Source organism: Cetorhinus maximus, chromosome 12 (assembly GCF_964194155.1).
Source record: "Cetorhinus maximus chromosome 12, sCetMax3.hap1.1, whole genome shotgun sequence".
NCBI lineage: Eukaryota > Metazoa > Chordata > Chondrichthyes > Lamniformes > Cetorhinidae > Cetorhinus > Cetorhinus maximus.
The window spans coordinates 81,546,288-81,572,923 of NC_135890.1; the positions used below are offsets into that span (position 1 = coordinate 81,546,288).

The 26,636-nt window shown below is 43.3% G+C and overlaps 1 protein-coding gene across 2 annotated transcripts in view; it reads right to left on the reverse strand.

The window, feature by feature from the left end:
* The window catches only part of znrf3 (zinc and ring finger 3), a 262,802-nt gene extending 236,418 nt beyond the window's left edge, over positions 1 to 26,384 (reverse strand). Inside the window, exon 1 of one of the 2 annotated variants that reach the window (XM_078554010.1) lies at positions 25,865 to 26,384. In XM_078554010.1, the coding sequence (XP_078410136.1) occupies positions 25,865 to 26,059 (195 nt within the window). In that variant the 5' untranslated portion in view covers positions 26,060 to 26,384. The remainder of the gene's footprint in view (positions 1 to 25,864) is intronic. The other variant, XM_078554011.1, reaches the window with a different exon arrangement.
* Between the last annotated feature and the right edge of the window lie 252 nt (positions 26,385 to 26,636).

A 26,636-nucleotide genomic window follows, 5' to 3' on the forward strand; every position in this document is an offset into this window, starting at 1 on the left:
AGAAACTTATTTCCTTTATATCATGAAGTGCAGATAATGGGGGTGGAGAAGTAGATGCTCTCCTCTGCCTACATTCTTCATAGTATAAAAACATCTTACTGTGAGTATGAATTACCAGTGGTTGCATGTCTGTCTCTGGTACTGGAAACAATTTGATGTGAATTACGCAAGCCTATTGGTTAAATCATTTTAAGTGAGATCACAGCAATACTATATTTGTCACAATTCACTAAAGCAAAAGACTAGTGACTACACTGCTAAAGAGTTTTAAATTGATTAGACGCTAGTTTTGCTGGAGCGCAAGAGAGTGGAGTGTGAATAGGGTTGCCAACCCTCCAGGATTGGCCTGGAGTCTCCTGGAATTTCCAGGACATTGCTGTGCGCAGCCTTGGAGAAAAATCATAGGGACGTTAAAAAAGATAGGTTTTTTAAAAATTATTTTCTCTGAAATCTCTCATTTACCAGATATAAAAATATTGAAAATGGGGAAGGAAAAGGCTGTATGGCTAACAGTCAAGCATCACCCAATTGGGTAGAGTCTTTTTCGCTTTCCAATAGTCTTAGGAAAGCGGTGCGTCACAAGGGTGGATATGTTGGCTGACGAATGACTGCAAGGTGGGGCAAAGTCATGTGCTAAAACCTCCAGGAATACATTTAATCACGAGTTGGCAACCTTAAGTGTGAACCAGCTCCCAGGGTTCATCTTACCCCAGTGATGCAATTGGTTTCTGATTCTACCCCTGGGTAAGAGCATTGCGTGAAGCTGTGGAATCATGAGGTGGTGGCTCACAGTCTCTCAGGATCTGAACATGAAGAAATACTGGTGTAAAAGCAGCTTTCGTGCAGCCCTCATGCTAACAGCATTAACACAGTGACCAAATCCAAGTATACTTAATAAAGCTCTCCTCCTGACTGTGTAACAACAAGTTCATTTCGCAGTTCCGACCTAGTACACAGAATCAACACAGACCTGCCAAGTTCTGGTTTAGTGTGCAGCAGTGTTTTTGTGGGACTGCAGCGCAAGGAACTGGTCTGTGAATTCCAAACTCATTTCTCTTTGGAACCTCACAGCCAAGAGATGGAAGAGGCTTTTGTTCTGCCACTTGGGTTTGGATTTGTGCTGATTGTCTCATGGTTTAACCTATTGCATCAATTTCCTAGAACAGTGATTACACTCAAAAAGTTTCTCAGTAGCTTTGAAACACTTTGAGCCATCCTGGGGTTGTAAATGGTGCTGTATAAATGGAATTCTTTTTATTTAAAAGGTGGGATTTTATATATTTGACCTATAAAACTGTAGTGTAAACGATGTGCTCGCAATAGACACTTCCTATAAAACCAAGCCCGTGAAATACTTATTCTGGATCTTTGTTTCAGCTCATCCAAACCACACCATTCCAAAAAGCCAAATGTTCAAAAGCATTGAAATGACACAGCACAGTGTGGTGAACATGGTATTTTTTTATGCAAATGAGTTTGGAGAGTCCGTAGGAATTTTAAAAATAAATTTACAGTCTTGTGCAAGACTAGTTACGTTCCACAGGCCATCTGTGGCTAACTGGCTAATTCCAGACTTCTGCAATCACTGCACTGAGCAAGAACTTTGTTTGAAGTACTTTCAAAGAAAACGTTTCTGCAAAGCCCTGCCCAAAGCCAAATGCAAAAGATTTCCAATTTGAGATTAGTGCAGCACTGGCAAAGGGTCAGCTTTCCCGCCAGCATAGATTGCAGATCATTTCTCTGTTTGACATCATTACAACTTGCATTTCAAGGAGGGAGGGTGAAAAATCTGAAAATATCTTCGATAAGTCTCTGTAAAAGAAAGTTTGGGGTGGCCTTACTATTAATTTTAATACAACCCAGTAGCATTCTGCACACCTTAAGAAGCAATGCACCTCCTCTATACCCCAAATGAGCACCGCACCTCACTTGAAATCGCCTAAGCTCTGCACCCACTCAGAAGCTTTGGACTCCCCTCCATATCCCCTCAGAAAGAACTGTGCCCCTTCTATATTTACAGCGAAGTACTACACTCTGAGAAATACTGTTTGCACTTCTCCACGTAGGTTTGGGGTGTAGAGGTGAACAGTTTGAAAGTGATGATGTAAAACATCAATCCTATTTAGATAGGGTTGAAATGCTTCAGTGTTAGATCAGCACAATCAATGCAACTTCCCTTCTCTCAAGTTCTCTTTTTATGACAAATTTCCAATTCTTGAAGATAACTTGTAACATTAAAGCATCTAATGATAGCTTGAGTAGCAACAAGTCTGTCCTGACCTGCCCTCTCTGTTTAGACTAACCCTTGTTCCATTGCCGATGAGCTTCAAAATATTTAACTCTGATCACAGTTGAATGCAAATTTGTGCACAAGACGAGGCCATGCAAAGCACAAATTATGGGCTCCACCAGTGGAAGTAGTGAAAACCAGATGATGTTACATCTGTGTATCTCAGGGTGGGCCACAGGGATGTCCAGTTTTCTTTTGCCTCAGAGCCATGCTGTCTCAATAGACGTACACTGCAACTAAAGCAGTTCTGCCTGTGGTTAATTCCCAGCCCTTTTTCTGAAAACAGGGCGCATACTCAAGATGACTTCATTTAAAACAGAATTTGTGAAAGCAGCTAGCACACGCTGATTCAACAACAACTCCTCTCATCTGTAGAGCGCCTTTGATGTAGAAAACGATGCCAAGCCAAAGGAGGAGATATTACGAGAGGTGGCAAAGTAGATTTTCGGGAGGACATTAAAGTAGGAAAGGAAGGCAGAGGGATTTTGGGAGGTAATTCCAGAGAGTGGGACCAGGGTGGCTGATGGCATGACCACCAATAGTGGAGTGAAGAGGGGGGGGTGGGGGAGAGGGGGTATTTTCAGTGCCATTCTTGTAGTCAGTACAATTCATCTAAAATAGTAGTTGTTTCTCAGCAGCCGGTCCACACTGATTCAATGCCCTTCTTTCCAAGGTTGAAAGGAGCTCAGCATTCAGAACTCCAACCATATCCTCCCCAAGGGCTTCTGCAGTAGGCAAATGGTTTGCATAAGCCATCTGAAAAGGTCAAGCGAGGTTAGGGAATTGTTCAGCGAAGTTATTGTGATGTTAACGGAATGTGCTTTCTAAATGGAGAATAACAGATTACAAGGCAGTAATCTAATCAAGGGGTTCTGATGATGTCATAGACCAAGAGTAAAACTCAGGGTGTTTAAAATATAATCTGAACTCGGAGATTAGATTATAAATAATATACAATATGTGAACAGATATATTTATATAAACAAATTTAATACATACATTTAAATTCAAAATTTTTAGAAGAGGTGCTATTTCCTCTCAAAATCTTTCTTGGGCCTCATGCACCTTATATAGGGAACCCGATATTCCATCCCCAAACTGTCTTTATCGTCAGGACTGGTTAGAGATTGTACTAACTTTCTGAGGCACCCTTCAACATCCAACTATGAATGGTGCATCAAGGACATAAAAAAACGTGCATTTATATTGCATTTTATCACATCTCTAAGCATGTCACACTCACTGAATGAATTTAAACTGTAGTCACTGTTGTTTTCCAGGCACACATAGCAGCCATTTGTGCAAAGCAAGATCCACAGATATCAATTGAGATGAATCCGTTTTTGGTGGCTTTGACTGTTGGCTAGAATAGAAGAACTCTCTGCTCCTCTTTGATGACTGCTACAGGATCCTAGACATCCACCCGAACCAGCCAAACCCTCAGATGTGCCTTCTGATGGTCTATCCCTGAAAATGCAGCATTCTGCTCAGTGCCAAGGCATTGCTGGACTGGGAGCCAATGTAAGCCAGCGAACGGGAAGGCGATGAGTGAAAAGACTGGGTGTGCATTTTAAATGACCCTGGTCGGTGCTAGATTCCCCCTACCTACTACCCCCCCCCCCCCCCCCCCCCCCCACCCCCGCCAAAGTGAGATGGTGACCCAAATGCACCGGCCCTCCACATTTACCTGCATGAAATGGGTCTAGCATGGGTTGGCACCAAATACAATCCCATCATTTGTGTCCACGTGTGGCTGCTGGTGATGGTTTGGTCAGTGCTGATGGACAAAGTTGTATTGGGAGACACTGACCTTCAGCAGCCCACAAAACTCAAAGCAAGGGGCGAGAGAAGGGGCCTTGTCACCACAGGCTTGGCAATCACGGAAATCTGCACACTTGCAGATTGGGCGGAATTTTACGTGCCTGTCGTGGCGGGTGTGGGGTTGCAAAATGTGTCGAGTCATTCAAAAGACCATTGACAATGGCAGGACCGTAAAACCCCACCGAGGTAAAATTCCGCCCATTAATTTAACACGAAGACAAACCTATGGCAATGCATTAGCCTTCTGTGTTTTGTGCTGCAGTCTTTGCTGGATATGCTATCTGGTTCAGTGACAAGACAGCCCTTTGAAGGGTTAAAACTAACACAGAGAAAAAAAAGTCACTTCAGCATTTATGATTAATCACAATGATTAGTGTCACTTTAAGCACGGTTCAGCCTTTGTGTACATATGCATTTTTAATAAGCCCCATCAGGCAGGAACCTATCATAAACAAGCTTTTGAGCTTAATAGGCTATCCTGTGAAAATAGCTTTTAATAAATAAACTGCTTAATGGGCTCTGAAATGACTGCATTTATCATTACTAAGGAGGTGGTGATGTATCCGTACTGTGTGTGTGATAATACAGGCACATTAGTAGCTATTATGTTGCGTTTGGTGAGGTCAGGGCCACCGGCTTTTTATGCGCTGGTATTGGGATACCGCAGGAAGGAAACATGCTTTTTATTTATTACTTGGATCATCTTGGAAATTGAAACTGGCCAAGTTAACTGCAGGGTCGCCAATGGATGTGCAAGGCCCACGTGTTAGAAACCGGCAATCCCACCACCTGAAATTTTATTTAAATTCATTCTTGGGATGTGGGCATTGCTGGCAAAGTTGGCATTTGTTGCTGAGGCCTAGCTGCCTTTGAGAAGGGGATGGCGGTCTTCTTGAACCACTGCAATCCATGTGGTAGGTGCTCACACAGCACCGTTAGCTAGGGAATTCCAGGATTTTGACCCCAACAGCAATGAAGGAACAGCGATACATGCCCAAGTCAGGGTGGTGTGAGGCTTGGAGGTGAAGTTGGGAGCTGATGGTGTTCCCCTGTACCTGCTGCCCTTGTCCTTCGCAGGTTTGGGATGAAATGAGTCCAACATGAGAACAGTAATTCTTGGCAGCTTAAAGCAGTGGGGTTTGGGGCACCCTAAGCACAGGACTCAAAGGGCAGGATAAGCTTCCTTGGGCTGCAAGGATTTTAAAGCAATTGCCCAGTGGTGCCCCTCTTAAGAAGAATCAGGAGAAAGCTCTTCTTTCTGTGTGATTAGCAGCTAGCCAAAGAAACAGGAGTTCTTGGAAAAAGAGGCCAGTCAAAGTTGCGCATTCCCATAATTTGATTAGTGAGAGGAAGAATGAGGAGCTTTTTGTGCTAAAAGAGGAATTTCAGCCCCTCGAAGGGCACCAGTTTAAGTCACATAAATCTCTTCTGCTATACCACAACTTGCATTTGACTAGCACCTTTAACCTAGAACATGTTCCATACTGACCAGGAAATCTCCTGGGGTATCATTGCGTGAGTTGCAAGATATGATATTTTATAATACAGTGCGGTCAATTATATGCCACAAGGGAAGTGTTATAGAACATATGCATGACACTTAGTGGATATGCGTGCCATAGGCAAAACTTTGAATCCATCAGTAATCTGGCTGCTTTTTATATGGCTAAAAGATGCACAGAAGCTTTCTTGCCAAATAGAACAATATTGAACCACACTGCTGTTATTGATAACTTCAGATTTGCAAGCCAAAAATGAGAGGGTGTTGCATAATATGTTGTTCTGGTACTTTCCAACACATTTGGATTCTGCAGCTTTTCAAGAAGCTTTTACTTCTCACTCTTAAGGAGTTCAAACAATGCCATTGGCCCTTCTAAGTTTCCAAGTCAGCCTGTTACCATCCAAACAGCCAATAATCCACCTGATTGAACCTCTGATCTTAGCCTGAGATGACAGAGTCCTGGTCCATAGTTTAATGTACAGCTCAGTTTTCCCTCACCACCTCCCCCCTATCCCCACCCCCATCCCCACTCAAATTCTCATCTGTTACCAAGACTCTGTGTTTTCACCTCTGGAGCATCCATCTCTCTGCCTGCCAAATTTTTTGCTGAAACCCATTTCACCAACGTGTTCATTGCCAACCTGCCCTCCTTGAGAATCTCATCCAGGATGCTTCACCCCACATCCTTGCCTGCAGCCAAGTTCACATCCAATTACTGATATCCTCCCGTGGCTCCCCATGCCTGATCACTTCCTCTCTCTCAATGTTCAAGAGCCTCTGGAAGATCCTGTCCTGAATAATGCTTTCTCCCCTCCCATTTCTCTTTATTCTTTTCGCTTCTTGCTTGGTGACCTCCACTTCCCTGTGAAACATTCAAGAAATGTTTCTCCACACATGCAGAGTGCTAGAGTAAAGCAAGATGCAATCACTGCTATAAGCATTCATCACTGTAAGAAGATAACAGGCACTCCTCCAAAAAACGTGGATATTTGAGGTGGCTATTGGTTACTCGATGGAAACCAACTGCACATAACAAGCACATTAAAGTAATTACAAATAACTTTGAGACCTTTCAACAGGGTGCGGTGCTATCTAAATGCACGAGAGTGAGCAGGCACACATTAAATACACACAGACTGTAGACGCGATATATAAGTTGACCTTTGAAGCCTCAAAAAATCCTTCCAAAAACAGAACTCGACTTATATGCCAGTATAAAACGTGAAATGCCAGTGTTGTCATCAGTGGTCACCATTTTGAAATGTGAAATAAATAAATCATCTTCCTCTCCATCCATTGAATTGGATATTCTGCATTTTTTGAATGATCTGATGCATTAATGGCATCCCACGATTTGATGACAAAACCCACAAAACATCAAGCAGGGCAACACACTTATTTGCACACTTTGCAAAGATTTTTTTCTCAGTCAACCACCCACCAAAATACAGACGGGTGATATTCCATGGGACGATAAAGAATTTCGATTTTACTATATAGGAGGTGCTGCATTTTGGGCAACTGTTGCTTATTTGGCGTGAGCATGATGGTTGAATGGCTTGTTGAGGCACACATCCAAAAGGTTGAACTACAGACGTTAGACCCCCTGGTGTAACTGAAATTTGGCTGTTATTTCTTGACAGGCACCTCCTGATCTCAACGTGTCCCACACTAATAAGGTGCGTTCTTCACACAGACCACCAGGATGCCCATTCCACGCATTAATCGATCCACAACTTTACTCTATCCTCATCTATCCGACCATCGTCATGGACATGTATAAGATCTCCTGCAGGGAGCTTGATTTTTGGTATGGTTTTTTAAGTTTGAAAATTACCATAGGCTTTACTTTCATTCTGTCAGCCATGCAGGCTGGTACCACCGTGAATCTTGTCTTCTCATGTCCTGTGGTCTTCACTTGAACTGTTTTCGAACCTTTCCACTCCACAGTTTGGTTCCTGAGCATATTGAAATTCATGGATTTTTCATCCATGTTGCCGATGTGACTTGATGGGTGCTTGTGATTTTGTCACCATCTGATGATGAATGGCTGGAAATTGGTCATTTTGGCATCGAGGTCTTTTGATCATCTCTGAAAGGCCTTGGTCTTCTGCCACAATACTAGACATTTTTTCCATAAAAGCAGCTACACAAACTAGCTTTTGCTCTGAAATCTTTGCTGGACTAAGGCTTTGGTTTAGATTTACATGCATATATACACACTGCATTTCAGGTGACAATGTAACCATTGATGCTTTTCGAGAACTTATTCCAACATATTCTTCTCAAGATCAGGCCAGTGGCTGGCCCCTGTTCTCATGGCACATTTGGTCTTGGGCATCTTCTTCAGGGCAAATTCCCCCTTCTTCCATTCTTGCACCAGCTTTTCACTAACGCCAGATTCCCTCCCTGTAGCAGTTATTTGATGAGTTGTCAAATGTTATAACTTCTAGCTTGAAATCAGCTCTGTACTTCATCTCTTTTTGCTGGAGAACCTATTTCTGTTCATCGGTCTGCTCTGTGTGTCTTAAATTCCCGTGCATCTTCTTAGCAACACAGCCTGAATCGCCTGCTTGATCCCATGTGCCGACTTATAAGACGAGTAAAACATGCATTGCTGAGGTGAAAATTTGAGGCCAAGTCCTCTTGCAAGTATAGCATTTCTTAGTGGAAAAGTATAGGCCTGAACATGATTTTTGGTACCAAAAAAAAATGGAGTCATCTCATAAACCAGGGCAACTTTTATGCTGCAAACTATGATTTTATATATATATATATTATAGAGACAGAGGGAGAGAGAGAGACAGAGAGAGGAGGAGGAATCTATATGTAAAATCATAGATTATATATACACACAATACGAATACACACACACACACACACACAGATGTATACATATATACTCTGCCTTTGTAACCTCCTCCAGCCCCAAAAGCCTCCATTGCTCTGCAGTCCTCCAACTCCGGCCTCTTGTGCAGCTCTGATTCTTTACTTCACTATTGACGATTGTGCCTTCAAATGCCTGAGCCCTATACTCTACAATTCCTTCCCTAAAACTTTCTGCCCCTCTTTCCTCCTTTAAGTCACTCCTGAAAAACTTTCTTCTTTAACCAAGCGTTCAGTCACCTGCTGGAATATCTCATTTGGTTACTCAAATGTGTCAAATTTTGTGAAGTGCCTTGGGTCTAAATGCACTTTAAAGTCGCTGGATAAATGCAAGTTGTATATATAAAAAAAACACCACGCTGAGTGTAATACAAGACTAGCAGCATGACTAATTACTGCCAACTTAAGTGTCTACTCTGGTATGTTTTCAAATCTGCTTGAAATCATTTCTGAAACATATTTTCTATTAGATTATTGATCTGAAAACATAAACATGCTACATTTTTGCACTGGAGCCAAGGTACTGTGCAAATAAGGATTGTCCCTGTATGATAATTATTACTGATTTGCATCAAGTACGTTTTTATGAACAATACTTTATGACAATGCATTAGGTGGGTCTGTTGCATTGCAATAACTCAACCTTCATGCAGTATTTATCAGTTGAAAGCTCATTTAATATATAGCAATGTGATTATTTTGTATGGCATATCACTGATGGCTCAGTGAGTAAATACACCAGTTGGTATGTGGACCAGTGAACCAGGATTTCTCCTCCTCATTGTTTCATAGTGATCCCTGTTGAAATGTGAATCTGCCTATTTTGTGAAGCGCCTTACTTTAAAGGCATGATATAAAAACAAGTTGTTGACTGTATGCACTGACATTTTATGAAGAATGGATTGGACTCGGGCATGTTGGTTCCTTCCCTAGAATCAAACAGCCTGGCTGTTATTATCTGGGAAAGTCCACACATAGCAAATGAGTGCCAAAGGCATGGAGTTGTGTCCTGTGATGAGTCAATGCCTCCAGGAGGGCAGGGGGGAAACTGAAAGGGAAAAGAAACCAAAAGCTACACATTGACGTCCAGAATGGACCCAGCCAACAACATATGAATGATGCAGTCGTTCATTCACTTATAGGATAAATACTGTATCCAGACGATTCCTCCACATCTGTTTACACAATGTCACATATTGCCCTGAATGCACTGCATCTGATTTAAAGTATGCCCAAGTTGTATTTGTGTTGCTGGAATAAAATACAGCAAAGGGAGTAGGAGAACCTCTGCAGCGTCCTGATTTGGCATGACTAGCTCACTCGCCGTATTGTTGTTGTCATGGTAGCATGGAGAGGAAGTAGAACACAACTGACATAATCCACAGAGGACTATCGGTACATTTATAAATTAATCTTGTGATCCATGTCTGTGCACGGGATTAAAAAGCCTGTAAATGGCTTACTAAATGGATATTATGCAGCAGGACCCAGACCAAGACGTTAAGTGAAATTGTCAACAATATGCCACATGGTTCTGGGAAACTAAGCTTCTAAAATAGCCATCATTCAGAACCAACTTGCAACATTGAAAGGTGAGTCAAGCAAAGCCATTATGGGGAGCCAGTTTGAAAAGATTCACACTCCTGGGCCTCCAGCCTTTTGTCCCAATTATTTTAATTATGATCTCACTCATGTAGCCAACGGAAAGATTAGATGATTAATCAGGTTAATCACACAGATGCTGCTGATTTTATGTCCAGGCTGTTTCCCTTTTTATTTCCTTCAAGTACATTTTTTCATTTTATTAGAAATCTTGGGCTGTCTTTGCTGAATGAACCATAATTCCAGTCATTTAAACTCTTTGGGTACTAAAGGATTTGTGTCAAGCTTTCATAAACATCCTGAAAAACATAACAGCATTGATCAACAGAGAGGAGTTCTGTTTGTTTCCAACGATGTTATACAAAGTGGAACGTGGGGAATAGAAAGAAGAAACGTTGCCTGATACCATAAATAGGACGCCAGCAATTAAAGAAACGATTTTCATTTTATAGCACCTTATCACACCCTCAGAATGTCTCAAAGTGTTTTACAACCTATATAATATTTATGAATGCAGTCACTCTGTGCATAGCAAAGATGCACAAAGACCTGATAAATTCATGATTACTTAATATTTTCTTACATAAAATTACACTTTGGAAAACAGTAGATGAACAATATAAGACATGACATGTGCTTTTTGTAGCATACTTGGGGGAATAAAGGGAATTTTGGACCTATGGTTCCCAAAGTTCTCCATTACTGGGGTTTTCTTCATGTCATGTTCTGGATCTGTTGTAGACTAATTGATAGAGATTAGATTAGTCTGTCAACAACTCCATCATTGTATCTTGTCAACAGCTCCATCATTGGATCTTGTGACTACCGGGATAGTAAAAGGCAAACTAGATGAACTGTGGTAAAATCAAAATACTGTGGATTCTGGAAATCTGAAATACAAACAGAAAATACTGGAAAACCTCAGCAGGTCTAGCAGCATCTATGGAGAGAGAAACAGAGTTAATGTTGCGAGTCCATATGACTCTTCTTCAGAGCTGAACTGATGAACTGTGGTCTTTTTTACATCTAGAAATTACTCTGTTCCTATAGTCTTTTGGACGGTGTTGCTGAGGGAGGAATGTTAGCTAGAACAGCAGGAAGCTGCCCTGTTCTTCTTCCAATAGATGCCTCAACCACAAGACAGCAGCCCCTACGTGCAGCATTCCCTCGGCACTGCACTGGAAAGTCAGCCTAGATGTTGTGCTCAAATTTCTGGAGCAGGGCTTGAACCCAGGGCCTTCTGACTCAAGAGGTGAGAGTGCAACCACTGAGGGACTTACAGAATAACAGAAATAAAAACCAGGAATCCTGGAACTATGTAACAGGGTCAGCCAGCATCAGAAAGAGAAAAATGGTACTTTATAAATGCTCGTTGTTGCTAATGGGTCAATGTTTTGATCATTATCTTCCCTCACACCTGAAATTTTACTCATCCTTCTTCAGCTGGTCCTAGGTCTAGTGTGTTTTGTTGTCATGTCCTATTTCTACTCCAAAATTAGCAGAATCTGATTTGAGTGGGTTTGATATTTTTTTGGCGCACCAACAAATAAAAGACTTCAGGCTAACTCTGCAATCACATCATTCACTTAAGTTTATGGTTTCAAGATATTATGAAACGGCTGAACTAATTGCAGCAGAATGTGGGGCAGGTAACATTTCTATGGGCGCGGAATAAAGTGAGCGACTGCCCCCTTTCATGGAAGATGCAAGTACTTACTTATGTGCACAGCACTTTTTGGGTGTCCTGAGGTTATGAAAGGTGCTGTATAAATGTGAACCTTTTTTTTCCCTTTTCGTTAATTCATAAGCCTAATACACTAGATTGTTGGAAAGTTCAGAAACTTCAACTGCTTAACGCAATATTATGCAACATGTAAACTGTAACATGCTGTCATTGTCCCTAGCAGTCAGATAGTTAGCAAAAGTTATTTTTTAAAGAAAGGTTCTGTAAACAAGTGATGTAGATTATTCCCACTGAAACATGCAACATTAGGGCCTCATAACGTAGTCAGCATCCAGTCCATCACAGCTCTATCTGGAAAATAGTGAGCATTTGCCTTTAAAATTCAAATGTAACATAAGACACGGACAATGTAGACACCTCGTGTCCATTATAGAAAGGGGGGTGCAGGGTAGTATAAAATGTCAATGAGTACAGTACTGCATTTGACTTAAGTTATGAACTGCCCTGGTTACACACACAGATTGTACACATAGATGTCATTGTTTACACTGGGTTCTGGCAGGGTCAGGTTGATCCAGGGTCCAGGCTACAGCCCAAAGAGGCACTCCGTCTTTTCCAGGCTGCCACTCAGAACACTTCAAAGGCAGAATATATTTTTGTAAAAGCACAGCTATAACTAAAAGAATGCAAAATAAGCTGGACAGCTGTGTTTAAAGTGAGACCCCCTTCCAACACACACACATACACACACTTTCCTTGACTATTGCACGGCTGATATTTCAGATTTGTGAAATATGTACACAAACTACGCCACAGACATCACTGGAAACTCTGTCTTCACAAAGTATTCCCTGTACTTCCTCGAAGAGTAAAAGGATCAGATTAAACTGGCCGTACTCTTTTTTCATGGGTCGTTTGAAAGACTTTTATTGAGCCGCGCACAAAAAAAAGGTGCACTGTCCCATTTGAAACTCCACGGCTGTTTCACGATCCCGTTAATAAAATAAAGTTGCTGTTAGTCGCCTTGAGTCTATTGTCGTTTCAGAGCTCACTGTTTGACTTTCCACAAGCAGAGCATTAAGCTTTCATTTCCCTGGCTCTGTTCATCTCCAACACTTGCCAGTTCTGATGAGGGGTTAGCGACCTGAAGCATTAACTCTGTTCTCTCTCCACAGCCACTGCCTGACCTGCTGAGTAGCTTCAACATTTTCTGCTTTGATTTTATTTATCTTCCTCCTGGCTTTATTGCCATTGGGTTTAAAAATGAATTCCCGACTCCCAAAATGCACCGCAGCCGGAAACCATCTCAACTTGACAAACCCCAAGGAGGAAACTAACTGCAGCATTTTAAGGTTTTATAAATCTCCAAGACTTTAACCTGTGAGGTGCACGGTGATCCCCTCAAAATGAAAGTACACTTCGCAAGGTGTGTGGGAAGCAGGGATCTACAATCAGAGGACAGTGAGGCACAGGCGTTGTCACTAAAAAAAAAAATCCATCAAAAAAGAATTGGAACATGTAAAAGTTCAAGCTGATAGTGAAAATTATAGGGCAAGTAAAAAGGGTGAGGTTTCTGACCACATCTGAGAGACAGTGGGCTTCCCCAACACAAGGGCACACGTTGGCCATGGATTTCCAAAGCAGGGTGTATCAGACCCTCAGCCTACCCGAATTTAATACCCCAGATTCAGCCCCTGTTCTCATCCAAAAAAACCAGTTGAAGAACTAGAGCCAAACTTTGACACACTCGTATTTATTTGCAAAGTTAACCGTATACCCCTCCTAACCCCAATAACCACAGTTTCCATCTGTGTCTATTTATAGGGATTTGAGTGAATCCCCAGTTAATGCCCACCACCTGCACACAATTAAACACAATCAATATACAATTAACACCATTTATGGAGCCCCTATGGTGTGTGACATTCACAAAGCTGCTCAACGTCGATCAGGTCTTGACAGGATGGATGCGGAACGGTTGGGTGGAATTTTATGGCCCCATCGTGGCGGGGGTGGGGCTGTAAAATGCAGCGAGTCATTCAAAAGTCCATTGACTTTGGCGGGACCGGAAAATCCCGCCAGAGGGAGGGGCTGTAAAATTCCACCCGATGTTTCCTCTTGTGGGGGAATCTAGAACTAGACGTCACCGTAGGGTCATCGATTTAGGACAGAGACAAGGCGAATTTTTTTCTCTCAGAGGGTGGCGAGTCTTTGGAACTCTCTTCCTCAAAAGGCGGTGGAAGCAGTCTTTGAATATTTTTAAGGCAGAGCTGGATAAATTCTTGATAAGCAAGGGGGTGAAAGGTTATCGGGGTAGGTGGGAATCAGATCAGACATGACCTTATTGAATTGGCAGAGCATGCTCGAAGGGCCGAATGGCCTACTGCTCCTAATTTGTATGTGCACAAGTTCACCGAAACGTCCCGTGTGTAATCCTGAGCAGCTCCAGTGGTAGGCCTCCAATCACAGCTGCACGAGAAGCTGACTCATTCCCCTCTGATCAAGTGTAAAGAAAGGTCTGTCCAGAAACATCCACTGGAAAGCCCACAGATGGGACTTTCCTCAGAGCTGCAGCCTCCCACTGTAACTACTCTGAAAGTGCAATGGAAACCCCATGGTTTGCACATAAACCTGGTTCCACGACAAGTTGTGGTAAAGTTATGGTGATGGAGCAGCTCCTAGACCAATCCCATCCTGTAAATGTGGTGAGAACCGGATGGGGCTTGGCTCTCATGCAGCTCCACGATGACACTCGCCAGGGATTGAGGAGGTACATGGTTACCAATGGAGTGTGAGTTGGCACCTTTGGAGGGGGGATGGAATGAATTGGAGCATAAGGAACAGGAATAGATCATTCAGCCCCTCGGACCTTCTCCACCATTCAATTAGATCATGTCTGGAAGAGGGAAAGAGAAACTTGATCAAAGAATTCCTCATGATTAGGGGACAGGGCAGCTCCATTCAATCTGGCAGTGCACAGCAAGGGAGTCTGGACATAGTGTAAACAGGGAGCAACACAGCACGAGATACAAACTTCCTTTCCTTCCCCTCCCTCAAAAAAAAAATATTTTAGCTCTGCAGAAGAGACAATGACTCTCTAATCTTTCCCTCTCGCTGGAGACTTCCTACCAAAAACACTATTCACTTCAAAAGGAAACTCCCCGCTTCTCTCAGCTCCCACTGCCAACCCTGGCCCAGTAAAAGGACAGGTCTACTTTACTAACCTAAACAGAAATTGAATTCAGTTAAGACCTTTACAATAAAAAGAAACTGCCTACAGAACTGGATCCACCTATATTTCTCCGATGTGATCACCTTACAGTCCTACCTCCATTCCCTTCGACAGGGCATGTAGCATTCCAAAACCCTGTATGCAGTGAAGACTTTGTGCCAAGGTAAATCTGGTATCGTTTACTCCAGGTACCGCCAAGATAAGGATCAAAGCAGCTCCATTTACACTACAAACACAGTGCAGCAGCGGGAGATAATGAAAACTGCTGAACAGGCTGCTTGTAAGCATGGTAGACCCGAGCAACAAGACGACCAGAACGACTTGCATTTATCTCGTACCTTTAATGTCGGAAACTGGCCCAAGGTACCTGGCACGAGCATTGTCAAACAAAATTTGACACTGAGCCACATGAGGAGATATTAGGTTAGATGACCAAAAGCTTGGTCAAAGAGGAAGGTTTTAAGGAGCTTCTTGAAGGAGGATAGAGAAGTTTAGAGGGGCAGTTCCAGAGCTTAAGGCATGGGCAGCGGAACTGCATAGTGAGAGATTCTGGACAGCAATGGATCTCAGTAATAAACAAGGGAACAACACTGCAAGGGGTACACACTCCCTTCCCTTCTGCTGCCCCTCCCCCACCCTAGAAAGACATGTATTGTGTGATCACCGTGGTTAGACTGCCCCTGCTTTCTCTTAGAAGGTGTGCCAAGACTGTGTTTATTGGCAACTGACAGGTCGCCTATAAACCTGGTGCCATGTTTGTGGCGGGTGAAAAGAGAGAGTTCTTTGCCAGCGTTGAGCCAGAGAACATTATTTGGCAGTGTTCCTGTGGGAAATTTGGTTTCCTATAGTTATTACTCTGGGAAGCGGTGTGTAAGAGGATAATGTCAAACGCACCTGCAGTAAAGAAACATAATCCAAGATACACTCCCTCTGGATTTCATTAAACAAGACAGCATTTAGCAAATGGAAGAAAAGACAGGCATGCAGCAGAGAAAAAGAAACATAGTGTGAACACAGGTTAGTGAATCATTTGATGTGTGTGGGAATTTTTTTTTCTCCTCACATAAAGTCATGTTCAACATAAATGTGGTCAGTGAGATCAGTGACTGGACAGGTTACAGCAAACCCACATACCTTCTGTACACAAGTTAGTTTAATTGGGACCTGCGCCCAATTTTCCACAGTGAAGTGTTGCTCTTACTTAACAAGTACTTAAAGCTATGTTCAGTGCCTGTAACTTTCCATTTGTAATCAAATTCTCAAACTTGTTTTATGGGTAGCGTTCTTCCTTCCCGAGTCGGAAAGTTGAGTGCAAGTTTGTGGAACTGAACGACTAATCTTAGCTGCCACTACAGCTTAACACCGAAGGAGTGCCTCACTGTCAGAGGTGCTTTCCTGCAGATGAGATGTTAAACCTACAGTCCTGCCTGTCTGTTTGGATATAAATGATCCCACAGCACTTTCCAAAGGTGCGCTTGGCAGGGGGGCGCGGGAGGGGATGCTCTCTCCAGTGTCCTCAGCAATATTTACCCCTCAACCTGCATTGCCAAAAACAGAGTAACTGGTCATTTATCTCATTCCTGGTTGTGGGACCTTGCTGCATGCAAATTGGCTGCTGCATTTGCCTACTTGACAAGAGTGACACACTTACTATGATGGCCTGGTGACAGGGAAGGTATTGAATACATTGAAGTTCACTCATTTAAGGGGTTTCGAGGGTGGTCTTTTAATTCAGATTTTGGGGTCTGGCATGTGTGAAGCAGTTGCTAGGATTTATGCGGCAAAATCAGTTTTCCATAAACTGGCAGCAAAACCTGATATAAAACAGGGGAGAGAGTCAGATTCAAGAGCATTACAAGACTTGCTTCACAGATGCTAGACCCCCCAGAATCTAAAAGTGCAATCAATATAAAAGCAGCTTTCAAATGCAGGGGGCATCCGTTCGCCACTGATTTAGGTACAAATTTGGACGCTTCAGTTAGTGAAATGTTTTAATTAGTAGCAGCATCTGAATATGACTTCCCCAAGGGCGGCTGCATTAAGCAGCTTCTACTCTATAACAATCAGATTAAAATGAGTCATTACTGTAAAGTTTCTCCGATGTGCTGTGTGTGTTTCTCCGGTGACCAGCTGAGCTGTAGTAGCAGGGTAGATCCCGGATTCAGTCTCTCAACTGGGGCAATGTTGAGGTGACACAACATGAGCAATAAATGCTGGTCTCGCCAGCGATGCCCACATCCCGAGAACAAATTAATAAAGAAAAATAGGCCTTAATGGTCTTGAATTAGGGAGGGGAAGAGAAAAACCTACCAGGTTTCTCGCTCCCAATGGCCACCTGGTGAACCCTGCTCCAGGGGACTTTGGCAGCTAGCACCATCAGGTCTGGCTGTGATGCCTCTTGCAGTCAAATGCCTCAGCAATCAGGTTTGTGCATGAGTAATCAGTGCCTCAGCAAGTAACTGGATGTGCCATTGAAGCTGCACTTCAGCTAAGGCCTTTGCCATCGAAGGCAGGAAGGCAAGAAAAATTGCAACAAGAGTGGCCCATTTTATGTTATCGTTATGTTTTTCTTCCAGCTACATCCTGAAGCTGCTTCTACTGGAGTCTAATTCCCCTCAGGCATTTTCCCCCCAAACCTCTGGTGAGTCAGTCAAGTCGCCGATCTTCCTCACCTCTTTAGCCACTGAGCCAACAGGAAAGCTGCTATCACCACCATCCCCCCCATCCCCCAACCATCATTCCCCCTGTGACAGAGATCAGCAACCTCAGCACAGACCTGGACTCAAGCATGAAACTCCAGTGATCCATCTGATTAGTGGTTCTATGCAGCGCAATCGGTCTGTGGTTCTATGCTGAGCAACGCACTGACTGAATTTAGCCAACAGTTGCAAGAATCTCCTGCTCACATTCAGAAACATAGTGCCAAGTCAATTTTGTACTTACAGTTATATGGGGAACAGCTCCATTTTGGAGCATATTTTCTGTTTCTACCCTCCACCGCCCCCCCCCACCCCTCCCCCTGATAAGGTGCAGACTCCTCGTTAGGGTAGGGGTGGCAGTCACCCTGCATTACCGGCCTCCCCTTGCCCAATCCTGTTCCAGCGGGAGTCACTTGGTAGTGATCTGGGGCTGATTTTTGCCTCTTCCCCTCATTAGGGCGTGGAAACTAATTGTCCCACCGTTACCACACATCAACTTGGCTGCCAACACACCCCCCCCCCCCCCCCCCCCCCCACCGCAGGGTTGCCCTGGAGACTCCAGGAATTGAAGATTAACCGATTAACCTCCTGGACACTGATGCCAGCAAGCCAGGAGAAAATCACTCGGGCATTAAAAATAAGTGTGTTTTTTATTTTGCTTGTACACTTTATACAAATAGTTCTAGAAGTATAGGATATGGGGAGAAACAGTTATGTAGGACCATTGAAGGTGGGTGTCAGGAAATCTCCAGGGATACATCCCACCAGAGTTGGCAAGCTTATTAACTCGGGACTTCAACCAGTTAACTTAGCACAGGCTGGGTCTTGGGGCTTTGGAGATATTACTCTACTTTTTGGCTGGAGTGAGAGATAAAACTAGCAAGCAAACTGGCCCCCTTTGGGGGCGGGAGAAGCCACAAGTATGTTAACAGAATAATTTAATAAGAAACTGAAGATATACAACCCCAGTTCATAGGAGGGCATTCTATTCGCTATAGCATTTTGGAAATGAAACACAAAGAGTGATTTGGACATTCCTATAAATATTTAAAAAGCGCATCAAAGTGGATCCTGTTAAATTAAAATGTTGTCACATTGGCACAGCTAGCCTCCAACACTGCAAGCTTATACATGCATTCCTAAGCACCATGAATCCAAATCAAATTTGGAAATGTCAAACTGCACCCTGTTTATTGAAAGTGTTACTTTCTTTTACAGTCATAGTTTATTCTAGAAAGCAAAGAGGATTATGTGGAAGCAATGTCTAATTTGCGCTGGCAGTGACTTTAATCTTGAGCACATCCTGGGGACACCAACCATCCACAGGAAAAGTGTCACGTGCGCTGTAACAGGGCCAAGTCAACGACTGCTACGACGGCTACTGAATAAAACCACTACCTTCGGGAGGCAACGTGTGAAGGCAAGGCATTGGACTGTTGCAGCAAATCGGAATGGATTCCCAGCGCATGAAGAGCTGGCTGTACTTCAACATACTTCACACTCCTGAAGTAACAAATGCCCTTTGAAACTTTTAAAAATGCCCCCATGTGTCCATCACATAACCCACTTTAACATCCCCCTTAAGTCCTACAATGACCATGACATTTTTTCCTTCCCCGTAATTATCATCCCTCAACAACAACAACAATTTACATTTAGATAGCATCTTTAACATAGCGAAAATGTCCCTGGAAGGTGCAGGCTTCCGGTACAGTATGGTTTGCAGCAACACTGAGGCTCTGCGACCTCACCTTAATGGCTGTTCTACCTCCAGATAATGAATGAATGCTCCTTGGTCATGGGGCAGATCATCACAGCTGACCCCAATCCTGTTCTCACTTGATGCATAATTTGCAGTAGGGTGACTGGGTAGTTCTCATGAGCGGAAATAAGGCCAACTTAACACCAGGCACACTGAAGATTGAATCCAGAACATTCCTGGTCTGTATGGCACAATACCAAATGAGCCTTTGTACAATTCACTTTTTTTCATGAAAGCCACATATACGTATGCTTTTTAAAATACTATATAATCCTTATTGCAGTGATGCAGCAACAGAACAATGCAGAAACTGATGCTAAGCACAAGTCCTTAGCATACTAAGGGCATGTCATGAGATTCTGTTTAACTTCAGTTCAAACACTACAATCAACCAGAACATTTTCACCAATTAACTTAGGCATCTCATGCAACTTCCCTGCTGCAAAACAATGAGAAGGGTAGTTTTGAAAGATAGTTCAAATACTCATATACACAACATACACACCAATGTGGTTGACTCTTAAATACCCTCAGAACATGGGCAATTAGGGGTGAGCAATAAATGCTGGCCTAGCCAATGATGCCCACATCTCATGAACGAATAAAAACACAACACACAAATACGTGAGAAGGCAAAGGCTGTAAAATACCATCAATGGGCCTCAGCTAGTGTTAATAAAACATTGGAGCATTTCTCTCAATTTATGAGGTCTATGATATCAAACGTCCGATGGCCAGCCCTGATAGGGTGTAAAAAGCTGAACTGACTAGTCAAAATGTCCTCAGTCTATGCTGAGTTAGTTGATCTCTGCCAGGTTAGCTACCACATGTGTCCTAGCTGCCCGGATTAAGGGTTGGGCGGGCGGAGGAGGGAGTAACAGTAATCCAGGATTCAGTCATTCTGGGATTGTGTCAGAATGTGCCAATGTGCCCTGGACTTGGGCAAAAACAGGGTTGACTTTGATGCTCCCAAATTTAAAAGTGACTTGCTGACACACTCAGTGCCGTATGTGAAGGATGGTCACCTGAATGAGTGAAACTGCACTCCACCATGAATTGGAGGCTTCAGAAGAGGAGGGAATCAACAATTGAAGGGAAGAGAATAGCATCAATGGAATTGCAACCCTTAACTCACGCCTAGATGTCCATACTCCACACTGGACAGTAACTCACACCTAGATGTCCATACTCTACACCGAACCATAACTCACACCTAGATATCTGTACTCTACACCAAACCGTAACTCACACCTAGATATCCATACTCTACACCGAACCGAAACTCACAACTAGATGTTCATACTCTACACTGAACCGTAACTCACACCTAGATGTCCATACTCTACACTGAACCATAACTCACACCTAGATGTCCATACTCTACACTGAACCATAACTCACACCTAGATGTCCATACTCTACACTGAACCGTAACTCACACCTAGATGTCCATACTCTACACTGAACCATAACTCACACCTAGATGTCCATACTCTACACTGAACCGTAACTCACACCTAGATGTCCATACTCTACACTGAACCGTAACTCACACCTAGGTGTCCATACTCTACACTGAACCGTAACTCACACCTAGGTGTCCATACTCTACACTGAACCGTAACTCACCCCTAGATGTCCATACTCTACACTGAACCGTAACTCACCCCTAGATGTCTATACTCTACAATGAACTGTAACTCACACCTAAATGTCCATACTCTACACTGAACCTTAACTCACATATAGAAATCCATTTTCTACACTGAACTGTAACTCACACCTAGAAACCCATACTCTACACGGGAATGAGCAGAGGCTATCAAACTTCAAATACAACTTGCATTTACATAACAGTTTCAGCATAGTAAAGTATCCCATAACACTTCACAGAACTGTAAGCAGAAAAAAGATTGACACTATAAAGGAGAGGATATTAGGTCAAGTGATCAAAGTCTTGGTCAAAGTTGCATGTTCTAAGGAACATCTTAAAGGAGGGATGAGAGGTGGAAAGGTATAGGGAAGAAATTGCAGAGCTTAGGGCATGACCAGCTGAGAGCATAGCTGCCAATGGTGGGGTCGAAGGTAGTTGGGGATGCACAAGGTGCCAGAATTGGAAGAACACAGAGTTCTGAGGGTTGTAGGGCTGGAGGAGGTTACAGAGATAGATTAGGTCATGTGGGGCATGGAATGTAAATTTAAGACACTTGCAGAGATGGTCAGATATAAAATGGCAAATGACCTTCTATCCTTTCTTGTGAATTGCACCCAAAGAAACTTGGTCCCTGTCCTTAGGAAATAAAGAAAGATCAATTTACAATGTGAAATTATATGAGGCTACGATACACTTGGGACCAATGGTTTCGGCCAGCTACTAAAATGGCACCTTCAATTCGGCAACATGAATGTTTGAACACTCTCTAACATTACTTTGTGGAGCAAAACTATATTCACAAAACACTCCTGAAATGTATGAGCACATTGTAATGTGAGACTTCATTCAGGGCAGCCATGCATGCAATATCTATGGACCTGTGACTGCACAGATACTTCCACTCAAAAGATAACTTTACATAGAAAAGGCTTTTGAAAGGTGTGCACTGAAATGTAAAGGCTATAGCTTCAGGCCAAAACTGCCCCCCACCCCCCCCCCCCCCCCCCCCACCCCACTCCCCGAAAAATGTAATGAAAAACACACACACACAGGATTTCCCATCTTCTCCCTTAGAAAGGGAGTCAAATGTTTTGGAGAGAGATGCAAATTATTACCCAACAAAGCCAGCTGAAGGTGGAGAGATAGCCATCTAAAGAGTGCTTCAAAGGAAAATAAAAGAACAGAAGTGGAAAGGGTTTGGTCTGAGTATAAATGCAGCTATTGTTGGCTGATAAACGGAGCCCAGCTAGCTGGTGAATACTGTACTGTCGTTTACACGATCACATTTCCCGCATGTCTCTACACAACAGGTTACATGGTCCTGTTGGATCCATTGAATTTTCCCATAACATGTGTTTTGCTGTATGGGGATTGAATGGGCCCCCACCCTCCAAAACAGAGTTTAATAGAAAGAGGGAGGAATATTATAAAAGGCCAGATTTCAAATCTTAAGCTAAAGATTTGGTGTACAATTTAAGTGAACTATTTTAACATGGTTTTACTATGTGTAACTGGACTTGGATGACCATTAACATCAGAAGGTTTGTAATTACTTGAACAATCTGCAAACCAGCAGCGAATATATATCTTCCACTCACTAAAGTTACTTGGCATTGAGCTTCAGAAACAATCTGTTCAGGAGGTGGGGGGCAAGCAGATTCACACGCTGAGGTTGGTGTTCTGCAGCTACGCCCAGGCAGAAGTATCTGTTTGCTCTGTTTTGTTTTATCATGTATTTCTCTTTCTACAACATAAACAGAAATGCTGTCGTCTCAAACATATCTGTTTCCCCACTGGTACTGTCTCTAGTTCAATGCAGCTACTTCGGAAGGACCAGTCTGAAGCATTCCAGCAATTCTGCTCATTTGTAACTTTGTTTAAGTTATGAACCATTGTGTAGAACACAGTCTCTCTATAATAAAACAATCTCATATCTCGCCGTTAAAACGATCTTTTATTAAATTGCGCTTTACACCGTTCAACGATAATAACCTAATAATGTAACCCTAAATCATCAAAAAAAACTCTATAGGTAATAAAGGTCACATGGAATAAACAAAACAGGCCTATTAATAATTTACTCAGACAAAACTTAAAAACTAACCGTGCCCCTCTTCGGCACAGTCAGTGTTGATCAGAGAGCACTTTTTCTAACGTGATGCAATTGATAAGCAATTGATATGAAATTGATATGAAATTGTCGTCGGGAACGAAGGGAAATTCGGGATTGCCAAATTCAAACATTAACTGCAAATTCTCCACCATAAGCAGGAGATCTAAGTGGCTGTAAATGAGCGGATTATTCAAATAGATAACATATATTAAGCTTTAGGGTACTTAGGTAGCAAGTTGACCTTGAAAATTCCCCAACTCCTAAGCCCTTGTACTTGATGCAGCGCACGTTTAGCAGTTAACAATTCAACTTTTATCTCGCAGGCAAATGCTTTTGAGAAAGATAGTCCGTTTTGGCACTGCGGTTTAATCATTGCAGACACACACATTTCCCTAATACAAACTTTTCCGAGGGCTGAGGATTTTTGAAGCATTTTTTTTCAAACAAGATTTCTATTACAACCTACAACCCAATTGTGAAGAAGCAACAAACGTTTGTTTAAAAAAAAATGTCCTTGGGTGTGCATGGGCTAGTGAAGCGCAGAGCGACTCTGCGGAGGCTTTTTGTGTGTGTGTGGAAATCTTCCTTTGATGCTTGAATTGGGATTACTTTGATGTGCGTCTAGACAAACCGGATTTAACTACTAGCTTTGAAGGCAAAGGCAGTTTTAACGTCGCTATGACAGTTATTAAATCGTAGCCAGAAGGGGAAAAAAAATCTCTGAGCTCAGTCACACTTTTTTTCAGGGGGGGGGGAGAAACCTAAATCGCTTTATAACTTAAGTCTCCTAGTTCCATTCTCACAGAAATGTGCTTGTCGATTTCAGGTCAGTTTCACTGACTTCCCAGGATCAGTCATTGCCCCCACCCCTCTCGACCCCCCCCCTCCCCTCAACACACACAGCCCCAACCCTTCCTGATTTACATACGGCCCTTCAGTAAATGGGTTATTACACCGAGTGATTGAATTAACTTTAAAGAACAAAGGTGACGGGAGGTGACATTGCTATAGTCAAAAAATATTTGATTCATATTAAAGAGAGTAATCCTCAGCCTACATCTCCACCACGTCTGAATGTCTTATTAACAATTGGGATGGGGGCCGGTGGGTGGGGTGGGGAAACATTCTTCTTCCTTCGCCAGCTCTGCTCGGCCGGCCATACACACAAAAAAAAACCAAAAATGCAAATCAATAAAAGCAACCTTGCCAAGCTTTTTTAAAAAAAAAATGGTTTAAAAATCAGGGCATGTTTTCTGCTTGATCAATAGGTGAATTTCTCTCTCACACTCGGCAGCTGCAACAAAGCACAAATAATAGTCTCCCCCCCTCCTCTCTCTCTCTCTATCTCAGGGAGGATTGAGTTACAAAAGGATCTAACAAGAGCTACTCCTTTACTGGCGGAGCACATTGTCACACACACTGTGGAACGAGCTACTTTGATCAAGCGAGGGGAACTCTCCCTCCCGTCTCACAACACCTAGCTGTTTTAATAATTCGATGTGTGTGTGTGAGAGAGAGAGAGAGAGGGGGGCATCGCAGGCTGCATAAACACACCGGGGACTATTGCAAACAAGCCGACCCGTTGCAACTGCACCCACGCCCCCAAAAGAACAATGATTTGGGAAGGAGGTTACCCTGATGTTTGGATGCATGTTCCCCCACCGATTGTAAAACTAAACGCAGATCCAGATTAGGGAGGCAAGAACACGATCCACAAACAGAACTAATGTGGATATTTCGCTTTTTTTTTGAGGGGGGCGGTTGGTGGAAACAATCCTAGGGTTAATAATGGTTAAGTGGCCCTGTTAGCAGTTGTCATGGTAATCTGCTGCAGTGAACGCCTCAAATCTGTGTAACTCTCAAGCGGATCTCTTCATGGACCCAAGCACGCTGATAGACCAAAGGCTGGTGACGTGCGATCGGGCACTCTCTGCTCTAGTGAAATGCGTTTCATTTTTTTTTAAAAGCATATATATACATTTTTTTTAAAAAAAGGCACTAAAAATAACAAATTAAAATGCCCACATGACAATCGTGTCAAGCCACCACACTCTCACCCTCCACGTGCATCGCGGGGGCTCAGATCATGAAATTCTCGATACTTCAACACACACATCATTGCAAAAGAGAGATAATCTGCAGCACTGGCAAATTCAACACCAGTAAACTACACCCGCATTTACATCAGAACTCAAAACACCTCCTGGGACAGTGTGCCACCCACCCACCCACAACCACTACATCTTCGGAGAGTTTTTTTTGGGGGGGGGGATGGTTGGGGGAGGGAGGGGAAAACTTTCTAACAAAACTTTGTAACTCGGCCCCCATTAAAGTTTCTACCCCCAGTGCGGTTTAGACAAGGCACGGACAAGGGCTTTTGACAGCAGGATCAATAACTGCCAGCACAGCAGCGATAAGCGATGTGCCTGTGGATTTGAACCCCCGTTCAAACGACTCCAGCAGCGGCCAAGATCGGAGCCATCTTGTCGACTGTGTGAACTTAACTCTCAGCAAAACTTTTTTTTTGGAAAAAAAACCACTTGTGGGTTCTTTTTTTGGCGGGGAGGTGGGGGGGACTCCTCCAGCTGAAGGAGGGAGAATCGCTCTGTTTTTGTTTTACCTGCACAATCTCCCCTTCGGCGCTGATGGTAGCTCCAGCCCGGGAGAAGCGTCCTTGCAAGTCGGTTGTGAAAGTTGTATATTCACCATTCGGACTGGACTCGAAAAGCACCACTTCCACAAAGGCAGTCTCCTTGGTACAGACGGACCCCAAACTTGCCACCAACAGCACCCACTCAACACTCCTCAACATCATCTTGCCGGTTGTACCAGCGCTGACCGGGACATAATTTCTGATTAATTCTGACTTGGACGAAGCTTGGTTTCTGTCCCTTTTTTCTCCCCTCACAAATACATATCCGTATAGATGCAACTTTTTTTCTGTGGGTTAAAGGGTAGAAGCAACACAAAATAACAATGATGTCTTGGTACCCGGTGCTGTTCCTTGCCTGAGCGATCTAGATCACCATGTTAGCCTTGTAAATGACATGGCTCTGCGCTCCTCTCTCGCCTGCACACACTCTCTCTCTCTCTCTCTATCTCTTACTCACTCTTTCTCTCTCTCTCTTCCCAGCTCCCACAAGGCGGCACCGGGCTTTGATCCAGCACGTGATCCATGCAGGGTTATCCCCACCCACCAATCTTTCTGACCCCCTTCACTTTTTACACGGCTAAAACCCAACCATTTCGGTGTGTATCTTTTTTTTTTGGAAATTAAAACAGCCCAGTGCCCCGTTTCCCTAAAAGCCCGCGGCTTGCCTGTGCTTTGCAGCCTGCCAGGCTCGGGTCCCGGCTCCCGGCTCCCGCAAGGGGAATCACAGGCGCCGCAGCCA